The sequence below is a fragment of the Babylonia areolata genome, chromosome 3 (assembly GCF_041734735.1).
Source record: "Babylonia areolata isolate BAREFJ2019XMU chromosome 3, ASM4173473v1, whole genome shotgun sequence".
Taxonomy (NCBI): domain Eukaryota; kingdom Metazoa; phylum Mollusca; class Gastropoda; order Neogastropoda; family Buccinidae; genus Babylonia; species Babylonia areolata.
The window spans coordinates 5,608,668-5,618,667 of record NC_134878.1 but is presented as its reverse complement, the minus strand read 5'-3'; the positions used below and the strand labels follow the sequence as shown (position 1 = coordinate 5,618,667).

At 39.4% G+C, this 10,000-nt stretch overlaps 1 protein-coding gene across 2 annotated transcripts in view; it reads left to right on the top strand.

Annotated features, from left to right (window-relative positions):
• The window catches only part of LOC143279682 (alpha-N-acetylglucosaminidase-like), a 50,753-nt gene that overhangs the window by 10,378 nt on the left and 30,375 nt on the right, over positions 1–10,000 (top strand). For both annotated transcript variants that reach the window (XM_076583770.1, XM_076583769.1), the window contains exons 6-11: positions 1,231–1,301; positions 3,420–3,581; positions 4,069–4,134; positions 5,422–5,485; positions 7,238–7,308; positions 9,497–9,571. In XM_076583770.1, coding sequence (XP_076439885.1) covers positions 1,231–1,301; positions 3,420–3,581; positions 4,069–4,134; positions 5,422–5,485; positions 7,238–7,308; positions 9,497–9,571 — 509 coding nt within the window. The remainder of the gene's footprint in view (positions 1–1,230; positions 1,302–3,419; positions 3,582–4,068; positions 4,135–5,421; positions 5,486–7,237; positions 7,309–9,496; positions 9,572–10,000) is intronic.

Here is a 10,000-nt window from a genome sequence, read left to right as displayed (position 1 = left end):
TGACGTAGAAGCTGTTACTGGGGTCCGTTTAGGTTTGGGACTGATTTGACAAGGCCGAATTCTCTTTATGTCCGGCGTCAACCAGACAGAGATACAGACACCTGCAGTGTTGGTCAGGAAATTTGAGCAACACTGCCAAAGTCGCATCTGGAAAGTCGATGTTACTGTACTGTGGGGTCCCAGTCTTTCCATTTGAGCCCATAGCACACTCTGCTGTGTGTAGGAGCCGCCCACGGGCCAAGAAATAGCATACCTTTAATTAGGGAATCGAACTTGTGTCCTCCCAGTCGTCAGTCCATGACACCTCTTTGTTGTTTTGTATTGTGTGGGTTTTGAAAAATTTTTTTTATTGTATTTCTTTCTGTCACAACACACTTCTCTGCATGAAAATTGGGCTGCTGTCCCTGGGAAGTGCGCATTGCCACAGTTGAGCCCCCCACACCCACACCCCCCACCCTTTTTTTTTGTCAGCGTTTTATCTGTTTTATTATCAAAGTAGGGTTATTTTTTGTGATTGTTGTTTGTTTTAACATAATTCTGCCAGGGACAACCCTTTCGTTGTTGTGGGTTTTCTTTTAATTTTCTACATGTGATAAGTGCATGCTGCATATGGGACATTCAATTCATCTAAATGACTTGTACGCAGACTGTCATTCAAGGTTAAGTTGAGAGAGGGGAAGTAAAAATCCTGGAACATTTATGGGTCTCAAACCTGAGATACATTACCACAATGTCACTGCTCTGCCAGACTGCTAGTAAGGTCTTGGTGGTGGTGGTGGTGGAGGATTCATTAATCACCAGTGTACTGGCTAACATTCCTCACATGGAAAACAAGAAAAAAAACTGCAGGCAGAGGGGAAAAAAGAAAAAAAAAGGTTGGCGCTCTTAGTGTCGCGACACGCTGTCCCTGAGGAGAGCGGCCCGAATTTCACACAAATCTGTTGCAATAAAAAAGAGTAATACAATATAATACAACTTATATTTTTTTTTATGCATGATTATGCATGAATTGTGTGTGTGTGTGTGTGTATGAGTGTGTTTAATACTTTTGGTGCAATGTTTGTTTTTGTAATATCTTGCACAATGTTACCTGTGATTCTGAGTTTTATTTTTACATTTGAATGTATACTGTTCATAGATGAATGTGAAAGATAATCAAAGTACCTTACATTTCTTCATTATTAGATAATAATAATAATAATAATAATGGGAGACTATCTTCATTCTCAGCTGTACATGGAGTTTGGATTTTCCAACGAGGACCTGGAAGAATTTTTCGGTGGGCCAGCGTTCCTTGCTTGGTAAGAATGAGACAGATTGTGCTTGAATTCATCACACCTTGCACTCCACATCAGTTATTTTGTGTATTTTTGCATTGCAAAATGCTTTTCATTATTATGTGTTCTCAGTTGTTGAAGGACAGAAAGAAAAATGCATCATTTTGTCAACGATCAAACAGAGCTGTCAAATCAAAGAACATCAGCTCATTCAGACCAAAGTCATGCTCACTTGAAGATTGACTGTTGATATTGTTAAAATAAACATACTGAAGAATTATTGGTTTGAAGAAAATTCAGAATAACATCCACACTTCCAAACACACACAAAGGCCAAATCCACTCAAGGTCTTAACCAAAACAAGGTAAACAACTCTTCTTGTAAGTCATGAAGTCCACTCAGGAATTACACAACATTTGTGACAGAATGAAATGAACACATTGACTGTAAATAACATTTTTAGACGTGTTAAAGTGAATGTAATCTGACAGCGTGACCTGTGGAAAATGTGTATTTGATTCATGAGTGTTTGTACCATTGTATTGCGTTCTGAGGAGAAGTTTTCTGTGTGTAAAATGACTGTTTTCCTTTTTTTTTTTTTTTTTTTTTTTTTTTTTTTTGTTGGTGCACTTTGGCAGATTTGGTTAGATATTAGGCATTGGATTTCTCACCCAGTGTTCAGGGTTCGAGACTGCACTTTGTCATGGTGTTGTGTCCTTGCGAAAGGCACTTCCCTCCAATTTTCCACACTCCACCCAGGTGTGAGAATGATCATCTGACTTCGGATGGGGAAGGTTAAAATGGTAGAAGGAGAGAATCAGGTCCTACTTTCCTGTGCTGAGCTCAGGACAGTGGATATGAATTCACTGCCCTGATTGGTATAAAACGCTATGGAACCTTTTCATTTGCACTCTTCAAGAAGGGACAAGAAAAAAAGAGGAGGAAAAAAAGAAAGATAAAGAGACGTGAGGATGATAAAATCAGGCATCACTGACCAGAATAGATTTTTTTTTTAAATAATAAAAACAAGGATTAATCGGTTATATTTTAAAAAATTATTGGAAAAAAGACAGGATAGAGTAGCTATATTAATATATGTGTGTAGTAATAAACGGGATAAAGAAACATGTTGATGATGATATGATACAGATATCTGTTAGCGCCTATCCTTGGTTTCCCAAGCTCTAAGCGCTTTACAAACTTGGTCATTTGCACAACAGGCTGCCTACCTGGGTAGAGCCAACTGACGGCTGCCATTTGGCACTCATCATTAGTTTCCTGTATCAGTCAATCAGATTTCAGGCTTGCACACATACACACTCAGACAGACATGTAACATTTTACGTATATGACCATTTTGATTATTTACCACACCATGTAGGCAGCCATACTCCATTTTTGAGGGTGTGCGTGCTGGGTATGTTCTTGTTTCCATAACCCACTGAATGCTGACATGGATTACAGGATCTTTAACATGCGTATTCGATCATCTGCATGCATTTATACACAAGAAGTGGGTTCAGGCACAAGTTCATATGCATATATGTTGACCTGGGAGATCTGAAAAATCTCCACCCTTTACCCACCAGGCGCCGTTACCAAGATTAGAATCCAGGACCCTCAGATTGAAAGTCCAACGCTTTAACCACTCTGCTATTGCGCCCGTGGTACCAGAAAAGATAGAGAGAAAGACTCATTAAGAAAAAAAAGGACAACATAACAATACTGTGTGTGTGACTTGACTTGACTTGACTTCATTTATTGTCATAAAATCCCGAAGGATTAATAGACACAACAAAGAACAAAGGGAACAAATAAATAAACGGTCATCTAATACGCATGCAATGAAATACATAGTTGGCGAGTGTTTTTTGACAGTCATCGCAGGTGAATAAATCACTTGGTTTTAGGATATTGTTTTGTATTTTTCTAGAGATCACATATGATTGATGATCATACTGCATGCTGTATAGTTGTGATTAGATGGTTTCGCAAATTATGAAATAAGATACACGTATCTAAGAAATGTAATTCATCTTCAACAACTTCACATATAGCACATAACCTCTCTTCTCTGGGAATGTTTGCATATCTTCCTCGTTCGATGTTTAAATGTGTGTGTGTGTGTGTGTGTGTCCCAGGTCCCGAATGGGGAACATCCAGGGGTGGGGGGGGCCCCTGCCCCAGAGCTGGATCATCAAGAAGCTGCTGCTGCAGCACCAGATCCTGCGAAGGATGCGTGACTTTGGCATGATCCCCGTGCTGCCCGGCTTTGCTGGTCACGTTCCTCGGGCCATCGTTAGGTCAGTGGGCCTGTGTGTGTTTTGTGTAGGAGGAGGTTGGGAGGGAGAGGTGCAGGGGGCATGGGGGGGCTTGGGGGGGTGGGGCAGTTGTGGATATTTCTGGGTTTATGCATGTGTGTCTTTCACTTTGCAGTTTCGTTGACAGTTATGCTGCACTTTGGGGGTGTTGGAGATCTGTACATCCCATAATTTAATTACACCATAATTTTATTATATAATATCTTTTACGTTTTTGCCTTTTCTTTCTTTTTTTTTTTTATTTTTTTTTTATCATATCTTAATTTCAAAAATGCTTTCTATAGATAGCTCAATTTCCTTTCAGAAAAATATTGTCAGCACAGTTTTGATAAATATAGAGAGAGAGAGAGCCTGTAAAGTTTATTGCTAATTTATTCCAATTTTCACTGAAAATTTCCTGGTGGAAACCCTGCAGAAAGAGTTATGCTTTCCCTGGCAGTGAGCAGGTTAACCTTTGCCTTGTGTGCAGATTATATCCCGAAGTCAACGTCACTCGTCTCCGACAGTGGGGACATTTTAACTCCACATATTCTGGGTGAGAGTTGTATGCATTTTATCTTCCCATGTTTACTCCGTGTGTTTTCTTCAGTTTAACGTCTATTCACTGTAAGTGTTTTTAGACGGAAAGGAGTAAAGTAATGTATAAAGGAAAGGGAATGCATGTGAATATTAGTGTAAAAAAAACAAAAACAAAAAAAAACATGTTTTGTATCAGAGGAAAAGTATATTATAAGAAAAAGTCTAAAGAGGTTGTGGTGTGTATTGAATGAGTTGTCATGGGAAGGAGAATATGTATATGCATATCAACAAGTATTAACCTACAACAGTGTAAATATAAATAACAGTATTAAATATAATACATCAAAGGAGGATACCAACTGGACTGGAATTTAAAATTTCTGAAAACATTCTAAGCAATGAATAATCATTCAAAATCTTTTAAGTGGCTCATGAAATATTGGAGGAAAAGTCATCAACTACATCTTTTGGAAGTAACTGTCTTATGCTCGGACAATGAATGAGTAGCTGGCTTACAGTTATTTGCTTACCGCATATACATTTTATATTTTTAGAAAATTTTGTACGAAAGGCATTTAAACGAAGTCTATACATTAGACTTGTAATTTGTCTTGAATGTGCTGCTGTGTGTGTGTGTACGTTTGACATGCACATCATGACATGTTGATACATTCTCTTATTTTTGCATTTGTATTTGTATTATTATTTCTTTTTATCACAACAGATTTCTCTGTGTGAAATTCAGGCTGCTCTGCCCAGGGAGAGCGTGTCGCTACTCTACAGCGCCACCCATTTTTTTGTATTTTTTCCTGCGTGCAGTTTTATTTGTTTTTCCTATCGAAGTGGATTTTCTACAGAATTTTGCCAGGAACAACCCTTTTGTTGCCGTGGGTTCTTTTACGTGCACTAAGTGCATGCTGCACACGGGACCTCGGTTTATCATCTCATCCGAATGACTAGCGTCCAGACCACCACTCAAGATCTAGTGGAGGGGGAGAAAATATCGGCGGCTGAGCCATGATTCGAACCAGCGCGCTCAGATTCTCTCGCTTGCTAGGCGGACGCGTTACCTCTGGGCCATCACTCCCTCCTCCTCCTGCCTCCTCCTCCTCTGGCAAAACTATTTTTCTTCAAGGTTTTGTTGTTTTGTTTTTATTGTTTTTTGTCTTTATTTTTTATTCATTCTTTGTGGTAATTGTTTGCTGCAGTTGTGTTTTTCCTTTAATGTCAAATATCAAACAAAACTTGTTAATGTTCAAGCTTTTTATGTGATCCTTTTATTTATGTTTTATTTTTTCTCCAGGACATACCTGTTGGACTTCAATGACCCTCTGTTTGGGAAACTTGGATCAAGGTTTATTCAGCTGGTTTGTGGACTTTCTCTCTCACTTTACTGTAGAGAACGAAGGAGCATTTGTGTGGTTTTATAATATGTATGTGGATTGATGCATTCATACTCACACATATTTGCATGTTTGTGTGAGTGTGTGTGTGTTCATGTCAACAAGCATAGATGTATTTGCTTTTTTTTTAAATTTTTATTTCAGTTCCTTATTGTTGATCAATGGAGCACCAAAAATACAATTGCTGTTTCATTTGCATACAGTCATTTAACTTTGTGTAGATTATTTAAACATCTCTCTCTCTCTCTCTCTCTCTCTCTCTCTCTATATATATATATATATATATATACACACACTTACAGAAAGAAGAAACCACAACAACACTTTGGTGTTAACAAGATACACACACACACACACACACACACACACACACACACACTTGATAGTACTTCAGGCGACAAAAGATCACCTCACTTCTCACTGGCAGAATACTTTAAACCTTAGGCTGACTGAAAGCTTGGTCGGCAGTGTTTTTGGTTTCAGCAGCTTTCACATTGGCTCTGGCCAGTGAAACTACGCTGCCATGGGCCCTGGCTAAACTTTCATTTGATGGAAAACTTGAGCCTTTTATGAATGAACTAAATTGGAATAAAAGCTGAAAACCTGATTTGGACATTAAGTTGACTTCTGAAAATGTTCATTAACTCTCTCCATACGAACGGCGAAAGAGACCACGTTAACAGCGTTTCACCCCAATTACCATCATCAAAATATTGTAAGCGGAAGGCTCTTATACTGAAGAGGTGAATCTTGACAAAGAATACCACAATACTGATGACGGAAGCTAAAAGTTGGGTCATTCAGACACCCACTGGACATCCGAGGGGTCTGTGTAGAGGAGAAGAGAGGACTGGCCGTACTGAGTGAGTTAAATCCTACCTCTTTTTGTAGCAGCCCTATCCTCCACAGTTTCTCTAGCCGTCGTGTCTACTTCTAGCATTATAACTATATATGTGTGTAAGTTTTATCTTTCATCATTTTGGTTCATGTGACAGTCTTGAGTGAAAGCACTTTGATTCTGCACAAGATTCAACACTATGCAAGTTCTTTTCATTATTATCTATTACATGTATTGTATTTTATTTCATTAATATATATACATATATGTAAATCCGTGTGTGTGTGTGTGTGTGTGTGTGTGGATCATTTAAACATGGATATATACTTTTATTCTACATAAATTCCATCTCAGGGCAACTTTTGTGAAAATGGATAATAGGCATATCTAGGCATGTCACATGCAGAAAAAGATACTTTGCACTGTAGTGTAAAACCAGTCTTTTTTATGGCAAGGTGCAATGAAATATTCAAGACACAGTATTTCTATGTGGTCACCACTAAACAAAAAATAAAGATGGCCTTAACTCACTCAGTACGGCCAGTCCTCTCTTCTCCTCTACACAGACCCCTCGGATGTCCAGTGGGTGTCTGAATGACCCAACCTTTAGCTTCCGTTGTCAGAACTGTGGTATTCTTTGTCAACATTCACCTCTTCAGTATAAGAGCCTTCCACTTGCAATATTTTGATGATGGTAACTGGGGTGAAACGCTGTTAACGTCGTCTCTTTCGCCGTTCGTATGGAGAGAGTTAAGGCTTAGGGCAGGGATTTGACGAAAAAAAAAAAAAAAATTAAAACGACACAAGAATTCTTTGAGCATCAGTATGAATTCAGTGATGTGAATATACATTCTCCATTGTCCTGATAACTGTTTCAGATGGAAAGTGAATTTGGGGTAGATCATGTCTACAATGCAGACACATTCAATGAAATGTTGCCGAAATCAAAGTAAGTGTTTTTTCTGATTTTGTTATGTCGTAGGTTAAAGCGTAGCAATTGGACCATTTGCTGAAGAGATGATGTCATGACATTTCATGAACATTTTATCAGAACATCCACAGTAAACAGGAACAGTTATTTATTTACAAGAGCGATGTTCAATGAACATTTTAACCAAAAATCCACAGTAAGTGTGAACTGTTATTTATTTGCCACTGTCACAGTCTATAATGTTTTATTAGAGCGTCCACAGCAAGTATGAACTGTTGTTTGTTTGTGGTGGTGATTGTCAAGGTTTAATATGCCTAGCCTAGAGTTTAGAAGATTAAGAGGTGATCTCATTGAAGTATACAAGATCATGCACAATATTTATGATCCTTGCACCACTTCTTCCTTGTTTGGCTAACTACGATAAAACTTGAGGGCACAACTTCAAAATAAACAAAACTAATTTCGTAACTAACCAGTTCCGCAAGTTTTTTACTAACCGTATCATAAATCTGTGGAATAACCTTTCCTATGACACCATCAATGCACCATCGGTAAACGCCTTAAAAAATCACATTGACAAAAAGTTTAAGGACCATGTATTTTCCACAGCGTTAAATCTTTACTGAGCTGTAGATAAATGTAGTATGCACTATGCCAGATTCAAACAAGGGTCTGTTCACAACAAGTGATCCAAAAGCACATAAATGGACACTGATTATGAGGGCGAAAGGCTTTTAGCCTATAGCCAAACATTTCTGTGATTCTGTGATATCCTGTGGCCTTCTCCACTTCTTCTCATCATTTTTCTCCTCTTCGCTCCCCTTTACAGTTTAGAGGTGGACATATTTGTGGATAAATTTGTAGACAGTACAGCGTTTAGCGTTCCAGATACTACAATGATAAAAATTCTCAACATTAAAGTGGTTGAAGTTACATGTTCACTTTTTGTTCCAGTGTTGTTCATGGTATGTGACTTTTTTCATGCAAGATAACTGACAACGAGGCATTTAATTTTTTTTTTTATCTGATTTTAATGTGCAGATTATTACAATGTGGATGTCAAAATAAAAGATCAAAATTCAAAGAATATGAAGTAGAAGTAGAGCACTGATGGGTCGATGGTTATTGTTGCCACAACCATTTTTGCACTCAATGAAGACAGTTTTGAGGCCTTGATGTTATCACTGGCAGTATCCCTTGTTTTTGTCAGTGTCCACCCTCTTGAGTCGGTTTGTGATTGTTTTTATGTAAACTTGCTGTAGGCTGACTTGATCCACTGACAGGCTTGTGGCATTGATGCCAGCTGTTTTTATTCTGATTCATTGAAAGGTTTCATTTAATTACACATACTTAACCGTGACCCACTAGTGCAGACTCCGGCAGGGGTCTGATTCCTGTCCTGTGCAAACTACTACCCGCCTATGCGGAGAAAACGAAAGTAGCTACGGCCGATAACCTCCCGAAGTAGGTTACCTCCCCTGTGCATCCCTGACTTGTGCCCTCTTTTTCCGGCAGCCATCTTGACTCCTGCTCCTGTGCTCTCGTCTTCACTGCCATGAACGTCATAGTTTCTGGTTGACTTCAACATAGTTCTAGTTCAAGATGCTGTTTTGACAGATTTAAACCATGCCTCGGGTGCATTGTAGTGAAAGGCACATCAGTTGAAATAATGTTTTATAGTTTGTAAAATGTGGTACTTTTATCAGTTAAGTATGGTACTTTTATCACTGTTGTTAGAAACGGTCACTTGAAAGGTGTTCGTTCTGCTTTCAGTGTTCAGTACTTAGTAATTGCTGACCAAGGTCTGTGTGTATGTGTTCATGCATGTTTGTGTGTGTATGTGATTGTGTGTGTGTGTGTGTGTGTGTGTGTGTGTGTGTGTGTGTATGTGATGTGTGTGTGTGTTTGTGTGTGTGTGAATTGTGTGTGTGTGTGTGTGTGTATGTGATTGTGTGTGCGTGTGTGTGTGTATGTGATTGTGTGTGTGTGTGTGTGTGTGATTTGTGTGTGTATGTGATTTGTGTGTGTATGTGATTTGTGTGTGTGTGTGTATGTGATTGTGTGTGTGTGATTGTGTGTGTGTGTGTGTGTGTGTGTGTGTGTTTGTGTGTGTGTGTGTGTGATTTGTGTGTGTGTGTGGTTGTGTGTGTGTGTGTGTGTGTGTGTGTGTGTGTGTGTGTGATTGTGTGTGTGTGTGTGTGTGCAGTTCCACAGAGTACCTAGCCACAGCAGGCAGAGCAGTGTATGACGCCATGAGAAATGCCGACCCTGACGCAGTCTGGTGAGTGCGTCCTGAACAGCAATGTCATTATTGGAATCATTGGTAGATGCTTGGCTGATCTCTTCATTGATGATGACACTAGTAGACAAGCTGAGCAGCTTCTTCTTCTGCGTTCACTCGTATGCACACGAGTGGGCTTTTACGTGTATGACCATTTTTACCCTGCCATGTAGGCAGCCATACTCTGTTTTCGGGGGTGTGCATGCTGGGTATGTTCTTGTTTCCATAACCCACCGAACGCTGACATGGATTACAGGATCTTTAACGTGCGTGTTTGATCTTCTGCTTGCATATACACACGAAGGGGGTTCAGGCACTAGCAGGTCTGCACATATGTTGACCTGGGAGATCGTAAAAATCTCCACCCTTTACCCACCAGGCGCCGTCACCGTGATTCGAACCCGGGACCCTCTGATTGACAGTACGGCC